We start from the raw sequence: 20,985 nt of genomic DNA on the forward strand, positions 1-20,985 counted from the left end.
ATACCCGGCTACCCGTACCCGGCCGGGTATCGGGTAGGGTACGGGTATCGGGTACCCGATTGCGACCTCTGGGATGAAGCCATGTTGCAGGCCCGGGTGGGTTGATTCTAGGAACTTGAATTGTGAGAAGAGTCAAGACGTTGGGAAATGAGTGACAAACGGTGACTCACCAGTGACTCACGGCCTACCCGTACCCGGCCGCACCAGGGTCGCAAATGGCTACCCGTACCTGGCCGGGTACGGGTAGCCGGGTATCGGGTAGGGTACGGGTATCGGGTACCCGGTTGCGACCTCTGGCGAGGCCGGAATCGCACCGCATGCCGGCGGTGGCTACTAGGGGTCTCGGTAGCCGCGTGGGCCTCCATCGGAGGGGCGTGACGTGGAACGTGCCGGAACAGCGGCGGCAGCAGCGGATAATGAATCGAATCTCGACTTGAAGCTTTCGTGACTGCAGGGATTTGTTATCGTTTGGGTCTTTGGGTAAAGCCACGTGGGTAGAAAAAATCATCCAAATGATAACAATGTCACAAGCAGTCGTCTTCAGGTGAAGACGACTGCTTGTGATATTGTTATCATTTGAAGACGATTGCTTGTGATATTGTTATCATTTGAAGACGATTGCTTGTGACGTTGTTATCATTTGGAAGATTTTTTCTACCTGCGTGGCTTTACCGAAAGACCCAAAGAATAACGAATTGAAGTCGTGCGATAATTCGCTTAACAGCGACATCGGCCGACGGTTTTCCGGTTCACGTTTCACCTCCCATAGGACACCCCTCCCCCCCCCCGTGGTTTCGACTCACGCGAAACATCCCAACGGGAACACGTGTTCACGTTACGGCCAATCAGAGGGCTTCTAAGTGGCGCCGAGCCACGCCGTCAGCCAATCGGCGACGCCCGTTGTACCAGCGCTGAAGACCCCGGCTTGCCTTTGTTTACATGTCGCGTTTTCTCGCTCTCTCCCTCTCTCTCTCTCTTCGATTGACAAAACGTCAAACTCGGCTCTTCGCAGAGCTCCCGGGTTACTCTCGGCCCGCTGCAGGCTGGCCACCCCGCTCGTCTTAACCCCGTGCAAGATTTGTCGTCGCAGCTGGTGGAGCTGAGTGAGCACTACGAGCCTAGCGCACGCGGAGGTGGAGAGGGGGGGGTGGGGGGGGAGTTCCTACCTGCATGGAGACGTCAAACACGGCGGTCACGGGCAGGCTTCCTAAACACAAACGCTGGGTTGGGGAGACACGCGGGGAGACGGGGAGAGAGACACGGGGGGAGGCAGGGGAGAGAGACACGCGGGGAGGCGGGGGGAGAGACACGCGGGGAGACAGGGGAGAGAGACACGCGGGGAGGCAGGGGAGAGAGACACGCGGGGAGGCGGGGGGAGAGACACGCGGGGAGACAGGGGGAGAGACACGGGGGGAGGCAGGGGGAGAGACAGGGGAAAGACGGGGGGAGAGACACGGGGGGAGACGGGGAGAGACACACGGGGGGAGACAGGGGGAGAGACACGGGGGGAGACGGAGGGAGAGACACGGGGGGAGAGACACGTGGGGAGGCGGGGGGAGAGACACGGGGGGAGGCGGGGGGACAGACACGGGGAGAGACACGGAGGGAGACGGGGGGAGAGACACGGGGGGAGATGGGGGGAGGCAGGGGAGAGAGACACGGGGGGAGGCAGGGGGAGAGACACGGGGAAAGACGGGGGGAGAGACACGGGGGGAGACGGGGAGAGACACACGGGGGGAGACAGCGGGAGAGACACGGGGGGAGACGGAGGGAGAGACACGGGGGGAGACGGGGGGAGAGACACGTGGGGAGGCGGGGGGACAGACACGGGGAGAGACACGGAGGGAGACGGGGGGAGAGACACGGGGGGAGATGGGGGGAGGCAGGGGGAGAGACACGCGGGGAGACACGGGGGGAGATGGGGGGAGAGACACGGGGGAAGAGACACGGGGAGAGACAAGGGGGGAGACGGGGGGTGAGACAATGACGATGGTCGTGCCGACGACGATGATGGTGGTGGTGACGGTGGAGACGACGCTCGCGATGACGGCGACAATGACGCCGGTGCCTCTGCCCGCCGATACCTTCGCGACCGCAAGCTCCGCTCCGCCCTTGCCGCCTCCTCCTCCACCGCCGGCGGCGGCGGCCACCGCCGCCGCCGCGGCCGCGGGGGCCCTGCGGGCGCCGGCCCTCGGCACCCACTTGCCCCCGAGCCACGTGCCGCAGTGCGGGCACACGGGCGGCTTGTGCCGCGTGACGTAGCCGAAGCAGCAGCCCGCGCCGGGGCAGCTGCCACGGCCTCGCCGCGTGTACGTCGACTTCCCCGTGGCCTGCGGACGGGAGGCCGCATCGACATTTGCTTTCAGCACGACATTTGCTTTCAGCACGACACGGCGCGCCGAGCGAAATTTTTCCACGCGGTGGTGAGCAGCCGCCGGCACCGCCCAAGCTCTGCGGTCCTCTACGTGTGCCAAGGTTGTTACCGCTCAATTGACGAGCGCCTGATACGCGTGGGAGTAAAGCCGGAGCGCCCGGAGTAAAACCCGCGCGTGCGAGGGGGAAACGCTCGATCCCATACGGACGGAACAGATAAGAGATGAGTCCACACTTTGCTGTACCGCCCTCTCCTGGCAGAGCCAGGGGTACAGCTCCTCCTCCTGCTGCGAGTGATCCACCCACCCTCGCTGCTGCCTCCAACGCGCTGGATCACGACAAGTGTCAGCGTGCAGCAGCGTAGCCACTGCCACCCGAGTTTGGGCCCTGGGTCAGGGTGTCCGTCTCATGGGGTTCATAATGGCCGCGTTCTCTTTGCGATTCACAACTGACGGTGCTGCCTAAAGTGCTGATGATGCTGGCGATGATGATGATGATGCTCCTGATGATGCTGATAATGACGATGATGATGCTACCGATGACGCTGTTCATGACGATGTTGTTGATAATGTTGCTGCTGCTGCTGCTGATGCTGCCAATCGCGCTGATGATGATGTCGCTGCTGCTGCTGCCGACGATGATGATGATGATGATGCTGATAATGACGCTGATGATGATGCTACCGATGACGCTGTTCATGACGATGTTGTTGATAATGATGCTGCTGCTGCTGCTGCTACTGCTGCTGCTGCTGCAGCAGCGGAGAGAGCGTGACGCGGCCCACCTTGGCGGGCGTGTGTCCGTCCTGAGCGGCGCTGCTCACGGGCACCAGGATGAACTGGGCCCTGGACTCCTCCACCTGCACGGGGGGTCACGCAGGGGTCACAGTGGGGTCACAGTGGGGTCAAGTGGGGGTTATAGGGGGGGGCCAATGGGTATCAATGGGGCACAATCCTTACACAGTCCCCCAATCTCTAGCCCCACCCCCACTCCCGTGTGCCACCCCCCCCACCCCACCTCACCCCCCCCCCCCCCCTTACCGGCGGTGCGCTGTGCGTGCCGGCAAACCCCGGCACGTGGACGGGGGCGACGGCCCCCTCCGTGCCACCCCCCTCGTGGGGAGGGGGCGGTGGGGGCAGCGTCTCCATGACGACCACCTCCAGACCCCGCTCCGGCCGGCGTGGGGGGCCCCCCACCTCCGCGGTGCTGTGGGGGGCGGCGACTCGGTGAGATGGGGGTGGGGGGGTGGGGGGGGGTCAGGGGCTCAGGAACAATTGATGACAACTAGGGTGACAATATTGGCTCTTACCATTCGTTTGTCAATCTGTCTGTCCATCTATCTGATTGTGCATCTGTCTGTTCATCTGTCCATCTGGCTATCTGTCCATCTGTGTGTATGCCCATCTGTCCGTCTTGCCGTACATCTGTCTGTTCATCTGTCCATCTGGCTATCTGTCCATCTGTGTGTATGCCCATCTGTCCGTCTTGCCGTACATCTGTCTGTACATCTGGCATGGGGGGACAGTGTGCGGCGTGATGATGGCGTGTGTCGGGTGCGGTGCAGTGGACGGGTCGTGGAACCGTCAACGCTACGCTGCGCTAAGAACCCGGTGACCCCGAGTTCGATTCCCGCCCGCAGCCAACAGCAGTGACGATTATTTGAAGCGCTCCTGGGCCTCCCCTAGGTCGACTCGGCCTCAAACGAGTACCTGGTGCGGTTGGGGAGACAAAGGCGCGGCCGGGCGTGGTGCTGGCCACCCACCCCCTCGTGCGCCGTGCCGGCCTTCATAGGTGCTACTCGCTAACAGCACTTGCCCCTACAGTCTGTGAAGGCTACACGGGGGCGGGGGTCTTTGTAGTGTGCCGCGGGGGGGTTGGTGAGACGCACGAGGATGGGGTGGTGCCGTGGCCCCTCTCCGAGCCGCTCCGCGGCGGTGACACCAGGACGCTCTGCACGGCACTCTGGGTAGCAGCGTCGGCCTCCACCACGGCTGTGACGTCGCACGCACGCGCAGAGACACGCGGCCACACGCCATGAGGCCGGGGATGGCGGCGATGGGGCGCGACGAGGCGCTAACTCCCTCGCCTGGTACGCAGGAGGTCGTGGGTTCGACCCCGACACCTGCCGCGTAGCCTCCTCCGATTAGCGCGGTGGGCAACGCACGGTGCGAAAGAAGTTCAACATAGGGGCCCGTCCATAAATGACGTCACGCGATTTTGGACGATTTTTTACCCCCCCCCACCCCTCGTCACACGGCGTCACAAAAAGTCAGACCCCCCCCCCCCCTCAAATATGACGTCACAAAGCTCTGCCCCCCTCCCCCAAAAATAAAACATGCTTCGAATCGCTTTAAACTATTGTCATTGTAGTGCGCATTTAATGTGGCGCTGCACTCTGATGTTGTAGGAGAAAACATTTATTGAAAAGTATATTTAATGAAGTAGAATGTGTTGTCTAGATTTATTTAAAGTTAATCTTCTTGGTTCTTTCGGTAAAGTCACATAGAAGGGAAATAATAAAATAATAAAAATAAAACATAATAAAATAATTATCACGATGTTTCGGCCACAACACAAGCAGCCGTTCTCAGGTGAAGAACAGATCTGTCGGAAAGACAGCGTCTGAATGAACCCATTTGTTTAATATTTTTCATTCATTCAGACGCTGTCTTTCCGACAGACCTGTTCTTCACCTGAGGACGGCTGCTTGCGTTGTGGCCGAAACGTCGTGATAATTATTTTATTATGTTTTATTTTTATTATTTTATTACTTCCCTTCTACGTGACTTTACCGAAAGAACCAAGAAGATGAATCCCTGCAGTCACGAAAGCTTTAAATCGATATTTATTTAAAGTTGCGTATTTTGACGTGACGTCACATTTCTCAACCCCCCCCCCCCCTCGTCACACATCGTCACAAATGTCTGACCCCCCCCCCCTAGGTGCATGACGTCATTTATGGACGGCCCCATACGTACGTAGAGCATGTGCGTGTTCTCCCCATGGGATTGTTTTCCTCCCGGGTCCCCCGGTTTTTTTCCCCGTCCACATTTCGAATCAACATCAGAGTTTTCGGCTGCTCTAGAATATGATCATTGTTGTTTTTTCCATTTTATCTGGCAACAAAACTGACATATGATCATATTTTGCTACTGGCAAAGGAGGTTCCAACGCTCTAGAATTGTCCACGCAAGCCACGTCGCCTGGAAAAGAGTTATAGAGCGAAGTGGTCTCTAGATGGTAATGGCGAGTTTAACACGAAGTCGCAGGATTTTACGACCAATATCATTCATAATCAAGGTTTAGTTGGGTTCGATCGCGTAAGTACAAATGTGTCGTAACCCTCAACCACCGGACACAGCCAATTAGTTACTAGTGTGGTAGTGTAGTGTGTAATGTAGTGTGTAGTGTAGTTTATAGTGTGTAGTCTAGTGTGTAGTCTAGTGTGTAGTGTAATGTATTATCTAGTGTATAGTGTAGTGTAGTGTATAGTGTAGTGTGTAAAATAGTGTAGTGTATAGTGTAGTGTAGTGTGTATAGTGTAGTGTATAGTGTAGTGTGTAGTGTAGTGTGTATAGTGTAGTGTATAGTAGTGTATAGTGTAGTAGTGTATAGTAGTGTATAGTGCAGTGTATAGTGCAGTGTATAGTGCAGTGTATAGTGTCGTGTGTAGTGTATAGTGTAGTGTGTAACGTAGTGTGTAGTGTAGTGTGTAGTGTAGTGTACTACTTCAGCCCACCGGTGTGTTGGAGAGAACATCCACAACATCTACAATTTGAGTAGCACGACGCTTCACTGGTAACAACATCAAACAACATCATCCGACGATTCTGGCAAATTGGCTGTGTCGGGTGGTGGAGGGTTACGACACATTCATACTTACACAATCTAACCCAACAAACCTTGATTATGAATAATGGAAAGTGACGATGGTAATGACGATGATGATGACGATGATGATGACGATGTTGATGACTGCACTACGAACCCGGCGACTCGAGTTCGATTCCCGCCCACGGCCAACACCGGTGACGATTATCTGAACTGGTCCTGGGCCTCCCTGAGATTCACTCAGCCTCAAATGAGTACCTGGTGTAGCGGTATGTAAACGTCACCACTGGGGAGACAAAGGCGGCCGGGCGTCGTGCTGGCAACCCAACCACCTCGTGCGCCGTGCTGGCCTTAATAGGTGCTCGCTAACAGCACTTGCCCCAACAGCCTGTTAAGGCTATAGAGGAGACCTTTGACTTTGATTTTCTTATGGTGACAATGGTGGTGATGGTGGTGATGGTGGTGATGGTGGCGATGTTGATGACGGTAACAATTTGTGACGATGATGGCGATGCTGCTGACTACGCTGTTGCGACGATGACGCTGCTGCCGACAACGCAAAGTTGGCGACCGTGTCACGGGGTCACGCGGAGGTCACGCGGAGGTAACCGCCCTCTCACCTCCGACCGCCGCCTCCTCCCACGCGGGCACCTGACCCCCGGCCACGGCACCGCCCCTCCCGCTGTCCCCGGGGCCCCCGCGCCAACCCCCCTTGCCCCCCCCCGCCGCCGCCGGGATGACGAGGTAGACGGATCGCGGGAGGATGCGGCGGAATCCAGGGAGCGGCGAGGTCGTGGGGGGCTCGGGGGAGGGGGCCGCGGACACGGACAGGGCCCCCCCCGCGGTGGCGGGCGTGGACTGTGGGGGGGCAGCGGAGGAGCGAGGGGCGTGCGGGACACAGGGACACGCGGTCAGTGCTGGCGATGGCGGTGGCGGTGGTGATAACGTGTCCGTGTGTACGCGTGCGTACGTGTGCGGGTTTGTGCGCGTGCAAATCTCTGTTTACGAGTTTCTGCGTGGAGGCCTGTGCGCGAGTCTCTCTGTGCGAGTCTGTGTCCGTGTGAGTCTGTGCGTGTCTCTCTGCGCGAGTCTGTGTCCGTGTGAGTCTGTGCGAGTCTCTCTGTGCGAGTCTGTGTCCGTGTGAGTCTGTGCGTGTCTCTCTGCGCGAGTCTGTGTCCGTGTGAGTCTGTGCGAGTCTCTCTGCGCGAGTCTGTGTCCGTGTGAGTCTGTGCGAGTCTCTCTGTGCGAGTCTGTGTCCGTGTGAGTCTGTGCGTGTCTCTCTGCGCGAGTCTCTCTGTGCGAGTCTGTGTCTCTGTTAGTCCGTGCGTGTCTCTCTGTGCGCGTGTCTCTGTGCGAATCCGTGCGAGTACGTGTCTGTGCGAGTCTCTGTTCATGAGTCTCTACGTGAGTCCGTGTGAGTCTCTGTTCATGAGTCTCTCTGTAGAGAGTCTCTACGTGAGTCCGTGTGAGTCTCTGTTTCGAGTCTCTCTGTTCATGAGTCTCTACGTGAGTGCGTGTGAGTCTCTGTTTCGAGTCTCTCTGTAGCGAGTCTCTACACGAGTCTGCGTGCGAGTCTCTACGTGAGTCCGTGTGAGTCTCCATTCACAAGGCTCTCTGTTGCGAGTCTCTACGTGAGTCCGTGTGAGTCTCTGTTTCGAGTCTCTCTGTAGCGAGTCTCTACGCGAGTCTGCGTGCGAGTCTCTACGTGAGTCCGTGTGAGTCTCTGTTTCGAGTCTCTCTGTAGCGAGTCTCTACACGAGTCTGCGTGCGAGTCTCTACGTGAGTCCGTGTGAGTCTCCATTCACAAGGCTCTCTGTTGCGAGTCTCTACGTGAGTCCGTGTGAGTCTCTGTTTCGAGTCTCTCTGCAGCGAGTCTCTACGCGAGTCTGCGTACGAGTCTCTACGCGAGTCCGTGTGAGTCTCCATTCACGAGTCTCTCTGTTGCGAGTCTCTACGTGAGTCCGTGTGAGTCTCTGTTCACGAGTCTCTCTGTTCACGAGCCTCTACGTGAGTCCGTGTGAGTCTCACGGCACGCGCCCTCTCGGCGTGCGCGCGCTGCAGGTACACGTCACGCTCCCCCACCGCCAGCCGGCGCCAGCCCTCGCTCACGCGCCGGTTGATCTCCGAGCGCGGCAGCTCCGGGTGCAGGCGGCGGACTCGAGCGTGAGCCTCCGTGTAGTAATGCAGGTACGCCGGCCTGCCGACACACACACACGCGCACACAAAGATAAAGATCCCCCGTATAGCCTTAACAGGCTGTAGGGGCAAGTGCTGTTAGCGAGCACCTATGAAGGCCGGAACGGCACACGAGGGGGTGGGTGGCCAGCACCACGCCCGGCCGCCTTTGTCTCCCCAGTGGCGATATTTACACACCGCACCGGGTACTCATTTCAGGCTGAGTCGACCTAGGGGAGGCCCAGGACCGGTTCAGATAATCGTCACTGGTGTTGGCCGTGAGCGGGAATCGAACCTGAGTTACTGGGTTCATAGCGCAGCGCGCGCACGCACAGATCCATCATGTAGCCCAAACAGACTGTTAATCGCCGAGGCTCACAGAGCCAGACTCAGGTTCCTATAGGGCTCATTATCAATCACCGAGGCTCACAGAGCCAGACTCAGGTTCCTATAAGGCTCATTATCAATCACCGAGGCTCACAGAGCCAGACTCAGGTTCCTATAGGGCTCATTATCAATCACCGGGGCTCATTATCAATCACCGAGGCTCACAGAGCCAGACTGAGGTTCCTATAGGGCTCATTATCAATCACCGGGGCTCACAGAGCCAGACTCAGGTTCCTATAGGGCTCATTATCAATCACCGGGGCTCACAGAGCCAGACTCAGGTTCCTATAGGGCTCATTATCAATCACCGGGGCTCACAGAGCCAGACTCAGGTTCCTATAGGGCTCATTATCAATCACTGAGACTCACAGAACCAGACTCAGGCTCCCAAAGGGTTCAGTGTTAATCACCGAGGCTCACAGACTCAGGCTCCCACAGGGATCAGTGTCAATCACCGTGGCTCACCGAGGCTCACGGAGCCAGACTCAGGCTCCCACAGGGTTCAGTGTTAATCACCGAGGCTCACGGAGCCAGACTAAGACTCCTATAGGGCTCATTGTCAATCACCGTGGCTCACGGAGCCAGACTCAGGCTCCCATCTCACCGGGGTCTCTTTCCCTTCCTGTCGGGGTCACCGTGGCCCCGAGGTCGCCGTTTCCTGTGGACCTCCTCCCCCCCCTCCCCCTCCCCCCCAGCCCCCGAGGGGGAGGGGGAGGCCCCGGCGGGGAGGGCGCCCCCCACATCCACGCCGCCGGGGGTCTCCGCGTAACCGTGGTAACCGCTCTCCACCTCCTCCGTCACGAAGGTGATGTCGTCCGTCTCCATGGCGACAGCCTCACCGGCTCATGACTCGGTCCTGCGAGAGGGACGGGGCGAGGAAGGTGCAGCAGCTTTGGACTCGATTCGTGCAACGCGTTGGGAGATTATCATCGTCATCATTGTCATCGTCGTTATCGTCGTCATCATCGTCATGGTCATCATCGTCATCGTCGTCATCATCATCATCGTCGTCATCGTCGTCGTCGTTATCATCGTCATCATTATCGTCATCGTCGTCATTGTCATCATCATTATCATCGTCGTCATCGTCGTCATCATCGTCATCATCGTCGTCGTCGTCATCATCGTCATCATCGTCATCATCGTCGTCATCGTTATCATCGTCGTGGATGATAATGATGACGTCATCGTCGACGTCATCGTCATTATCTTCATCGTCGTCATCGTCATAGACGATGATGATGATGACGTCATCGTCGTCGTCGTCATCTTCGTCATCGTCGTCTTCATCATCATCGTCGTCTTCATCATCATCGTCGTCATCGTCGTCGTCATCGTCGTCATCGTCATCATCGTCGTCATCGTCGTCATCGTCGTCATCGTCGTGGATAATGATGACGTCATCGTCGACGTCATTGTCGTCATTATCTTCATCGTCGTCATCGTCATCATCGTCGTCATCGTTATCATTGTCATAGACGATGATAACGATGACGTCATCGTCGTCGTCGTCATCTTCGTCATCGTCGTCTTCATCATCATCGTCGTCTTCATCATCATCGTCGTCATCATCATCGTCGTCATCATCATTGTCGTCATCATCATCGTCATCATCATTGTTGTCGTCAGTCGTCATCATTGTTGTCGTCATCGTCGTCGTCATCATCATCGTCGTCATCATCATCGTTGTCATCGTCGTCACTACCCATAAGAATTCACACCAGATGACGCCATGTGAGACTAGGCTCTAAGGAAAGCTGTCTCGGGTGTGGACCAATCAACTTCAAGGACAGTGCATACATTATCAGAGTTGTGTTTTTTGTTTGCATTATGACTGCAGGTATTGTGGTCTATGCAAAAATGACTCCTTGTAAAAAAAGGTGTCAGTTTTGTTGCCAGATAAAATGGTAAAAAACCAATTATCAAAAAGTAGTTTAGTTAACGGAGTGTTGTTAGCCTTGTTTAAAACACGTAGGTTTGACACGTAGACTATCGCGCCCAATGTCAACCATAAAAGTTTTAAATTTTAAGTTTTCGTGACTGAGGGGATCCATACTGTTTGGTTTTTTCGGTAAAGGTCACGTGGGTAGAAAATATAAAATAAATAAATAAAACAACAAAATTTCATCACGACGTTTCGAAAGCAACACAAGCCTCCGTCATCAGGTAGGACAGCCACAGCAAAAAATATTTTCTTGATTTAATTTTGTTATTTTCATTTATTATTATTTTAATCTAGTTATTTTCATTTTGCTGGAGCGGTCACACCTGATGACGGATGCTTGTGTTGCTTCCGAAACGTCGTGAGATTTAATTTTGTTGTTTTCATTTTTTTATTATTTAATATTTTTCACCCACGTGACTTTACCGAAAAAAACAGAGAGTACCAACCATAATAGAGGTTATTTTCTGGGTTAGATCGCGTAAATATCTATACACTAGCAGAAGTACCCAGCGTTGCCCGGGTGAAAAATATATTTCTTAATAACCTTACATATATACACAGATGGGCTGCTACCCCTGCCCCCCCCCCGGCACGATCTCCTCGGCCGCTGTGCAGTAATATGTAGGGCCTATAGTGTGGTGGGGTGTCGAGGCCTAGTACCGTGCAGAGCCTCCGGCCTCGCCTAGATTGCCCACCCGGCTGAGACTGGGTACCGGGGCCGTTACCCCCCCCCCCCCCCCCGCGCTACAATAATACTGTCTAATCGCTATAATTTTATAATCTACCGACCCTATAATAGTAATTGCACACATTGTGGTGGGGGGGGAGTGAAGAGGACGTGAAACTTTGATGAATTTACCTCAGAGTCGCGTGTTAATGCGTGCGCATATTTTTAATGGGAATAAAAAATGGCGTCCACCCCGCAGCGAATGCCCGTTGCCAGGAACAACCGCCGTCCAATGAAACTGCGTATGGTCCGGCGACACACAGACACACACACAGACAGACACACACACAGACAGACAGACGGAGAGACAGACAGATTTGCGATTTTATATATATAGATATATTAATGTGTCGTTAACCTTGCTGGCCAAGTACTGCTAGATATACCCTGCCTGCTGCAGGCACGCAGCAGTAGACAGAGCCTGCTGCTGGTGTCACGCAGCAGTGGACAGAGCCTGCTGCTGTTAGTGTCACACAGCAGTGGACAGAGCCTGCTGCTGGTGACACGCAGCAGTGGACAGAGCCTGCTGCTGGTGACACGCAGCAGTAGACAGAGCCTGCTGCTGGTGTCACGCAGCAGTGGACAGAGCCTGCTGCTGGTGACACGCAGCAGTAGACAGAGCCTGCTGCTGGTGTCACGCAGCAGTGGACAGAGCCTGCTGCTGGTGACACGCAGCAGTGGACAGAGCCTGCTGCTAGTGAGACTCAGCAGTAGACAGAGCCTGCTGCTGGTGTCACACAGCAGTGGACAGAGCCTGCTGCTGGTGACACGCAGCAGTGGACAGAGCCTGCTGCTGGTGTCACACAGCAGTGGACAGAGCCTGCTGCTAGTGAGACTCAGCAGTGGACAGAGCCTGCTGCTGGTAGTGTCACACAGCAGTGGACAGAGCCTGCTGCTGGTGTCACACAGCAGTGGACAGAGCCTGCTGCTGGTGAAACGCAGCAGTGGACAGAGCCTGCTGCTGGTGTCACACAGCAGTGGACAGAGCCTGCTGCTGGTGAAACGCAGCAGTAGACAGAGCCTGCTGATGGTGACACGCAGCAGTAGACAGAGCCTGCTGCTGGTGACACGCAGCAGTAGACAGAGCCTGCTGCTGGTGACACGCAGCAGTGGACAGAGCCTGCTGCTGGTGTCACGCAGCAGTGGACAGAGCCTGCTGCTGGTGACACGCAGCAGTGGACAGAGCCTGCTGCTGGTGTCACGCAGCAGTAGACAGAGCCTGCTGCTGGTGACACGCAGCAGTGGACAGAGCCTGCTGCTGGTGACACGCAGCAGTGGACAGAGCCTGCTGCTGGTGTCACGCAGCAGTAGACAGAGCCTGCTGCTGGTGTCACACAGCAGTGGACAGAGCCTGCTGCTGGTGACACGCAGCAGTGGACAGAGCCTGCTGCTAGTGAGACTCAGCAGTAGACAGAGCCTGCTGCTGGTGTCACGCAGCAGTGGACAGAGCCTGCTGCTGGTGTCACACAGCAGTGGACAGAGCCTGCTGCTGGTGTCACACAGCAGTGGACAGAGCCTGCTGCTGGTGACACGCAGCAGTGGACAGAGCCTGCTGCTGGTAGTGTCACACAGCAGTGGACAGAGCCTGCTGCTGGTGACACCAGCAGTAGACAGAGCCTGCTGCTGGTGTCACGCAGCAGTAGACAGAGCCTGCTGCTGGTGACACGCAGCAGTAGACAGAGCCTGCTGCTGGTGACACGCAGCAGTAGACAGAGCCTGCTGCTGGTGACACGCAGCAGTGGACAGAGCCTGCTGCTGTTAGTGTCATGCAGCAGTAGACAGAGCCTGCTGCTGGTGACACGCAGCAGTAGACAGAGCCTGCTGCTGGTGACACGCAGCAGTGGACAGAGCCTGCTGCTGTTAGTGTCACACAGCAGTGGACAGAGCCTGCTGCTGGTGTCACACAGCAGTAGACAGAGCCTGCTGCTGTTAGTGTCACGCAGCAGTGGACAGAGCCTGCTGCTGGTGTCACACAGCAGTAGACAGAGCCTGCTGCTGGTGACACGCAGCAGTGGACAGAGCCTGCTGCTGTTAGTGTCACACAGCAGTGGACAGAGCCTGCTGCTGGTGACACGCAGCAGTAGACAGAGCCTGCTGCTGTTAGTGTCACGCAGCAGTGGACAGAGCCTGCTGCTGGTGTCACACAGCAGTAGACAGAGCCTGCTGCTGGTGACACGCAGCAGTGGACAGAGCCTGCTGCTGGTGTCACGCAGCAGTGGACAGAGCCTGCTGCTGTTAGTGTCACGCAGCAGTAGACAGAGCCTGCTGCTGGTGACACGCAGCAGTGGACAGAGCCTGCTGCTGGTGTCACGCAGCAGTGGACAGAGCCTGCTGCTGGTGACACGCAGCAGTAGACAGAGCCTTCTGCTGTTAGTGTCACGCAGCAGGAGACAGAGCCTGCTGCTGTTAGTGTCACACAGCAGGAGACAGAGCCTGCTGCTGTTAGTGTCACGCAGCAGGAGACAGAGCCTGCTGCTGTTAGTGTCACGCAGCAGGAGACAGAGCCTGCTGCTGTTAGTGTCACTCAGCAGGAGACAGAGCCTGCTGCTGTTAGTGTCACACAGCAGGAGACAGAGCCTGCTGCTGTTAGTGTCACTCAGCAGGAGACAGAGCCTGCTGCTGTTAGTGTCACTCAGCAGGAGACAGAGCCTGCTGCTGTTAGTGTCACTCAGCAGGAGACAGAGCCTGCTGCTGTTAGTGTCACTCAGCAGGAGACAGAGCCTGCTGCTGTTAGTGTCACACAGCAGGAGACAGAGCCTGCTGCTGTTAGTGTCACTCAGCAGTAGACAGAGCCTGCTGCTGTTAGTGTCACTCAGCAGTAAACAGAGCCTGCTGCTGTTAGTGTCACTCAGCAGTGGACAGAGCCTGCTGCTGTTAGTGTCACACAGCAGGAGACAGAGCCTGCTGCTGTTAGTGTCACACAGCAGGAGACAGAGCCTGCTGCTGTTAGTGTCACGCAGCAGTAGACAGAGCCTGCTGCTGTTAGTGTCACGCAGCAGGAGACAGAGCCTGCTGCTGTTAGTGTCACTCAGCAGTGGACAGAGCCTGCTGCTGTTAGTGTCACTCAGCAGGAGACAGAGCCTGCTGCTGTTAGTGTCACTCAGCAGGAGACAGAGCCTGCTGCTGTTAGTGTCACGCAGCAGGAGACAGAGCCTGCTGCTGTTAGTGTCACTCAGCAGTAGACAGAGTCTGCTGCTGTTAGTGTCACTCAGCAGTAGACAGAGCCTGCTGCTGTTAGTGTCACGCAGCAGTGGACAGAGCCTGCTGCTGTTAGTGTCACGCAGCAGTAGACAGAGCCTGCTGCTGTTAGTGTCACGCAGCAGTGGACAGAGCCTGCTGCTGTTAGTGTCACGCAGCAGTAGACAGAGCCTGCTGCTGTTAGTGTCACGCAGCAGTGGACAGAGCCTGCTGCTGTTAGTGTCACGCAGCAGTGGACAGAGCCTGCTGCTGTTAGTGTCACGCAGCAGTAGACAGAGCCTGCTGCTGTTAGTGTCACGCAGCAGTAGACAGAGCCTGCTGCTGTTAGTGTCACGCAGCAGTAGACAGAGCCTGCTGCTGTTAGTGTCACGCAGCAGTAGACAGAGCCTGCTGCTGTTAGTGTCACGCAGCAGTAGACAGAGCCTGCTGCTGTTAGTGTCACGCAGCAGTAGACAGAGCCTGCTGCTGTTAGTGTCACGCAGCAGTAGACAGAGCCTGCTGCTGTTAGTGTCACGCAGCAGTGGACAGAGCCTGCTGCTGTTAGTGTCACGCAGCAGTAGACAGAGCCTGCTGCTGTTAGTGTCACGCAGCAGTAGACAGAGCCTGCTGCTGTTAGTGTCACTCAGCAGGAGACAGAGCCTGCTGCTGTTAGTGTCACACAGCAGGAGACAGAGCCTGCTGCTGTTAGTGTCACGCAGCAGGAGACAGAGCCTGCTGCTGTTAGTGTCACGCAGCAGGAGACAGAGCCTGCTGCTGTTAGTGTCACTCAGCAGGAGACAGAGCCTGCTGCTGTTAGTGTCACGCAGCAGTAGACAGAGCCTGCTGCTGTTAGTGTCACGCAGCAGTAGACAGAGCCTGCTGCTGTTAGTGTCACTCAGCAGGAGACAGAGCCTGCTGCTGTTAGTGTCACGCAGCAGTAGACAGAGCCTGCTGCTGTTAGTGTCACGCAGCAGTAGACAGAGCCTGCTGCTGTTAGTGTCACGCAGCAGGAGACAGAGCCTGCTGCTGTTAGTGTCACTCAGCAGTGGACAGAGCCTGCTGCTGTTAGTGTCACGCAGCAGGAGACAGAGCCTGCTGCTGTTAGTGTCACTCAGCAGTGGACAGAGCCTGCTGCTGTTAGTGTCACACAGCAGGAGACAGAGCCTGCTGCTGTTAGTGTCACACAGCAGGAGACAGAGTCTGCTGCTGTTAGTGTCACACAGCAGTAGACAGAGCCTGCTGCTGTTAGTGTCACACAGCAGTAGACAGAGCCTGCTGCTGTTAGTGTCACACAGCAGTAGACAGAGCCTGCTGCTGTTAGTGTCACACAGCAGTGGACAGAGCCTGCTGCTGTTAGTGTCACACAGCAGTAGACAGAGCCTGCTGCTGTTAGTGTCACTCAGCAGGAGACAGAGCCTGCTGCTGTTAGTGTCACTCAGCAGGAGACAGAGCCTGCTGCTGTTAGTGTCACTCAGCAGGAGACAGAGCCTGCTGCTGTTAGTGTCACTCAGCAGGAGACAGAGCCTGCTGCTGTTAGTGTCACTCAGCAGGAGACAGAGCCTGCTGCTGTTAGTGTCACTCAGCAGGAGACAGAGCCTGCTGCTGTTAGTGTCACGCAGCAGGAGACAGAGCCTGCTGCTGTTAGTGTCACTCAGCAGGAGACAGAGCCTGCTGCTGTTAGTGTCACTCAGCAGGAGACAGAGCCTGCTGCTGTTAGTGTCACTCAGCAGGAGACAGAGCCTGCTGCTGTTAGTGTCACTCAGCAGTAGACAGAGCCTGCTGCTGTTAGTGTCACGCAGCAGGAGACAGAGCCTGCTGCTGTTAGTGTCACACAGCAGGAGACAGAGCCTGCTGCTGTTAGTGTCACTCAGCAGTAGACAGAGCCTGCTGCTGTTAGTGTCACACAGCAGGAGACAGAGCCTGCTGCTGTTAGTGTCACTCAGCAGTAGACAGAGCCTGCTGCTGTTAGTGTCACTCAGCAGTGGACAGAGCCTGCTGCTGTTAGTGTCACACAGCAGGAGACAGAGCCTGCTGCTGTTAGTGTCACACAGCAGTAGACAGAGCCTGCTGCTGTTAGTGTCACTCAGCAGTAGACAGAGCCTGCTGCTGTTAGTGTCACTCAGCAGGAGACAGAGCCTGCTGCTGTTAGTGTCACGCAGCAGTAGACAGAGCCTGCTGCTGTTAGTGTCACGCAGCAGGAGACAGAGCCTGCTGCTGTTAGTGTCACACAGCAGGAGACAGAGCCTGCTGCTGTTAGTGTCACACAGCAGGAGACAGAGCCTGCTGCTGTTAGTGTCACACAGCAGGAGACAGAGCCTGCTGCTGTTAGTGTCACACAGCAGTAGACAGAGCCTGCTGCTGTTAGTGTCACACAGCAGGAGACAGAGCCTGCTGCTGTTAGTGTCACGCAGCAGTAGACAGAGCCTGCTGCTGTTAGTGTCACTCAGCAGTAGACAGAGCCTGCTGCTGTTAGTGTCACTCAGCAGTAGACAGAGCCTGCTGCTGTTAGTGTCACTCAGCAGGAGACAGAGCCTGCTGCTGTTAGTGTCACTCAGCAGGAGACAGAGCCTGCTGCTGTTAGTGTCACACAGCAGTAGACAGAGCCTGCTGCTGTTAGTGTCACACAGCAGGAGACAGAGCCTGCTGCTGTTAGTGTCACTCAGCAGTAGACAGAGCCTGCTGCTGTTAGTGTCACTCAGCAGTAGACAGAGCCTGCTGCTGTTAGTGTCACTCAGCAGTAGACAGAGCCTGCTGCTGTTAGTGTCACACAGCAGGAGACAGAGCCTGCTGCTGTTAGTGTCACACAGCAGTGGACAGAGCCTGCTGCTGTTAGTGTCACGCAGCAGGAGACAGAGCCTGCTGCTGTTAGTGTCACACAGCAGGAGACAGAGCCTGCTGCTGTTAGTGTCACACAGCAGGAGACAGAGCCTGCTGCTGTTAGTGTCACTCAGCAGTGGACAGAGCCTGCTGCTGTTAGTGTCACTCAGCAGTGGACAGAGCCTGCTGCTGTTAGTGTCACTCAGCAGTAGACAGAGCCTGCTGCTGTTAGTGTCACACAGCAGTGGACAGAGCCTGCTGCTGTTAGTGTCACACAGCAGTGGACAGAGCCTGCTGCTGTTAGTGTCACTCAGCAGTGGACAGAGCCTGCTGCTGTTAGTGTCACTCAGCAGTAGACAGAGCCTGCTGCTGTTAGTGTCACACAGCAGTGGACAGAGCCTGCTGCTGTTAGTGTCACTCAGCAGTGGACAGAGCCTGCTGCTGTTAGTGTCACACAGCAGGAGACAGAGCCTGCTGCTGTTAGTGTCACTCAGCAGGAGACAGAGTCTGCTGCTGTTAGTGTCACGCAGCAGTAGACAGAGCCTGCTGCTGTTAGTGTCACTCAGCAGGAGACAGAGTCTGCTGCTGTTAGTGTCACTCAGCAGGAGACAGAGCCTGCTGCTGTTAGTGTCACTCAGCAGGAGACAGAGCCTGCTGCTGTTAGTGTCACTCAGCAGTGGACAGAGCCTGCTGCTGTTAGTGTCACACAGCAGTGGACAGAGCCTGCTGCTGTTAGTGTCACGCAGCAGTAGACAGAGCCTGCTGCTGTTAGTGTCACACAGCAGGAGACAGAGCCTGCTGCTGTTAGTGTCACACAGCAGTAGACAGAGCCTGCTGCTGTTAGTGTCACGCAGCAGTGGACAGAGCCTGCTGCTGTTAGTGTCACTCAGCAGTAGACAGAGCCTGCTGCTGTTAGTGTCACACAGCAGTAGACAGAGCCTGCTGCTGGTGACACGCAGCAGTGGACAGAGCCTGCTGCTGGTGACACGCAGCAGTAGACAGAGCCTGCTGCTGGTGACACGCAGCAGTGGATCGAGCCTGCTGCTGGTGACACGCAGCAGTGGACAGAGCCTGCTGCTGGTGTCACGCAGCAGTAGACAGAGCCTGCTGCTGGTGACACGCAGCAGTGGATCGAGCCTGCTGCTGGTGACACGCAGCAGTGGACAGAGCCTGCTGCTGGTGACACACAGCAGTGGACAGAGCCTGCTGCTGGTGACACGCAGCAGTGGACAGAGCCTGCTGCTGGTGTCACGCAGCAGTAGACAGAGCCTGCTGCTGGTGACACGCAGCAGTGGACAGAGCCTGCTGCTGGTGACACGCAGCAGTGGACAGAGCCTGCTGCTGGTGACACGCAGCAGTGGACAGAGCCTGCTGCTGGTGACACACAGCAGTGGACAGAGCCTGCTGCTGGTGACACGCAGCAGTGGACAGAGCCTGCTGCTGGTGTCACGCAGCAGTAGACAGAGCCTGCTGCTGGTGACACGCAGCAGTGGACAGAGCCTGCTGCTGGTGACACGCAGCAGTGGACAGAGCCTGCTGCTGTTAGTGTCACGCAGCAGTGGACAGAGCCTGCTGCTGGTGACACGCAGCAGTGGGCAGAGCCTGCTGCTGTTAGTGTCACGCAGCAGTAGACAGAGCCTGCTGCTGGTGACACGCAGCAGTAGACAGAGCCTGCTGCTGTTAGTGTCACGCAGCAGTAGACAGAGCCTGCTGCTGTTAGTGTCACGCAGCAGTGGACAGAGCCTGCTGCTGTTAGTGTCACTCAGCAGTGGACAGAGCCTGCTGCTGTTAGTGTCACGCAGCAGTAGACAGAGCCTGCTGCTGTTAGTGTCACTCAGCAGTGGACAGAGCCTGCTGCTGTTAGTGTCACACAGCAGTAGACAGAGCCTGCTGCTGTTAGTGTCACGCAGCAGTAGACAGAGCCTGCTGCTGTTAGTGTCACGCAGCAGGAGACAGAGCCTGCTGCTGTTAGTGTCACTCAGCAGTGGACAGAGCCTGCTGCTGTTAGTGTCACGCAGCAGTGGACAGAGCCTGCTGCTGTTAGTGTCACTCAGCAGTAGACAGAGCCTGCTGCTGTTAGTGTCACACAGCAGGAGACAGAGCCTGCTGCTGTTAGTGTCACGCAGCAGTGGACAGAGCCTGCTGCTGTTAGTGTCAGACAGCAGTGGACAGAGCCTGCTGCTGTTAGTGTCACTCAGCAGTAGACAGAGCCTGCTGCTGTTAGTGTCACACAGCAGTGGACAGAGCCTGCTGCTGTTAGTGTCACACAGCAGTGGACAGAGCCTGCTGCTGTTAGTGTCACACAGCAGTGGACAGAGCCTGCTGCTGTTAGTGTCACACAGCAGGAGACAGAGCCTGCTGCTGTTAGTGTCACTCAGCAGTAGACAGAGCCTGCTGCTGTTAGTGTCACACAGCAGTGGACAGAGCCTGCTGCTGTTAGTGTCACACAGCAGGAGACAGAGCCTGCTGCTGTTAGTGTCACGCAGCAGGAGACAGAGCCTGCTGCTGTTAGTGTCACACAGCAGGAGACAGAGCCTGCTGCTGTTAGTGTCACGCAGCAGGAGACAGAGCCTGCTGCTGTTAGTGTCACGCAGCAGGAGACAGAGCCTGCTGCTGGTGACACGCAGCAGTGGATCGAGCCTGCTGCTGGTGACACGCAGCAGTGGACAGAGCCTGCTGCTGGTGACACGCAGCAGTGGATCGAGCCTGCTGCTGGTGACACGCAGCAGTGGACAGAGCCTGCTGCTGGTGACACGCAGCAGTGGATCGAGCCTGCTGCTGGTGACACACAGCAGTGGACAGAGCCTGCTGCTGGTGACACGCAGCAGTGGATCGAGCCTGCTGCTGTTAGTGTCACGCAGCAGTGGACAGAGCCTGCTGCTGGTGACACGCAGCAGTGGATCGAGCCTGCTGCTGTTAGTGTCAGGCAGCAGTGGACAGAGCCTGCTGCTGGTGACACACAGCAGTGGATCGAGCCTGCCTGCTGCTGGTGACACACATGGCCGGTGACGTCACCGCGGCCGGTGGTGGTGGGGGGGAGGGGGCGGCTCAGCCAATGGGCGCTCGCGTTACTCAACAGAGGCCGCGAAAGCCGCGACTCGTTCTATTCGCGTCTCGCCGTTACCGCGACGGGGCCGAGGACGTCCGCCGGAGTTGGCGCGGAAGGTGCGGGGTGGGGAGGCTGCTCGTCCACTCGAGCGGGAGGGCGAGAGGCGGCGGCGATGGTGGCGAGCGAGGCCGTCAAACGCCGCCAACAGCTTCGATGGCGTTCTTCTCGAAGGCAGCAAAGCGGCCGCTTACGAAATCCCAATGCGGATAAGCGGTGGTGGGGGTGGGTGGGGGGGGTGGGCAATGCCGCGCTCTCATTGGGCGACGCGCGGGGGAGCACGTGACCTCGGGCCAATGGCCGGCGACGTTTGTGGGGTGGGGGGATGTCCAAACACAAATAAAGCGCTTTGTAGGTCATCGGATTTCTGCAGTGTAAATAAATATTTAACAGATTTTTTTTTATAAACCGGTGGAGGGCAACGTAAAAATGAGGCCTACCGCTGGC

The 20,985-nt window shown here is 56.6% G+C and overlaps 1 protein-coding gene across 1 annotated transcript in view; it reads right to left on the bottom strand.

Annotated features, from left to right (window-relative positions):
- HMGXB3 (HMG-box containing 3) overlaps positions 1-20,752 on the bottom strand; it is a 40,806-nt gene extending 20,054 nt beyond the window's left edge. The window contains 10 exon segments of the mRNA XM_078881125.1: positions 1,167-1,220; positions 2,085-2,330; positions 3,158-3,232; positions 3,414-3,579; positions 4,262-4,364; positions 6,825-7,062; positions 8,233-8,401; positions 9,371-9,622; positions 11,571-11,676; positions 20,557-20,752. Of these exon segments, the coding sequence (XP_078737251.1) occupies positions 1,167-1,220; positions 2,085-2,330; positions 3,158-3,232; positions 3,414-3,579; positions 4,262-4,364; positions 6,825-7,062; positions 8,233-8,401; positions 9,371-9,591 (1,272 nt within the window). The 5' untranslated portion in view covers positions 9,592-9,622; positions 11,571-11,676; positions 20,557-20,752.
- Positions 20,753-20,985: the final 233 nt, after the last annotated feature.

The sequence above is a fragment of the Lampetra fluviatilis genome, chromosome 60 (assembly GCF_964198595.1).
Source record: "Lampetra fluviatilis chromosome 60, kcLamFluv1.1, whole genome shotgun sequence".
NCBI classification, from domain to species: domain Eukaryota; kingdom Metazoa; phylum Chordata; class Hyperoartia; order Petromyzontiformes; family Petromyzontidae; genus Lampetra; species Lampetra fluviatilis.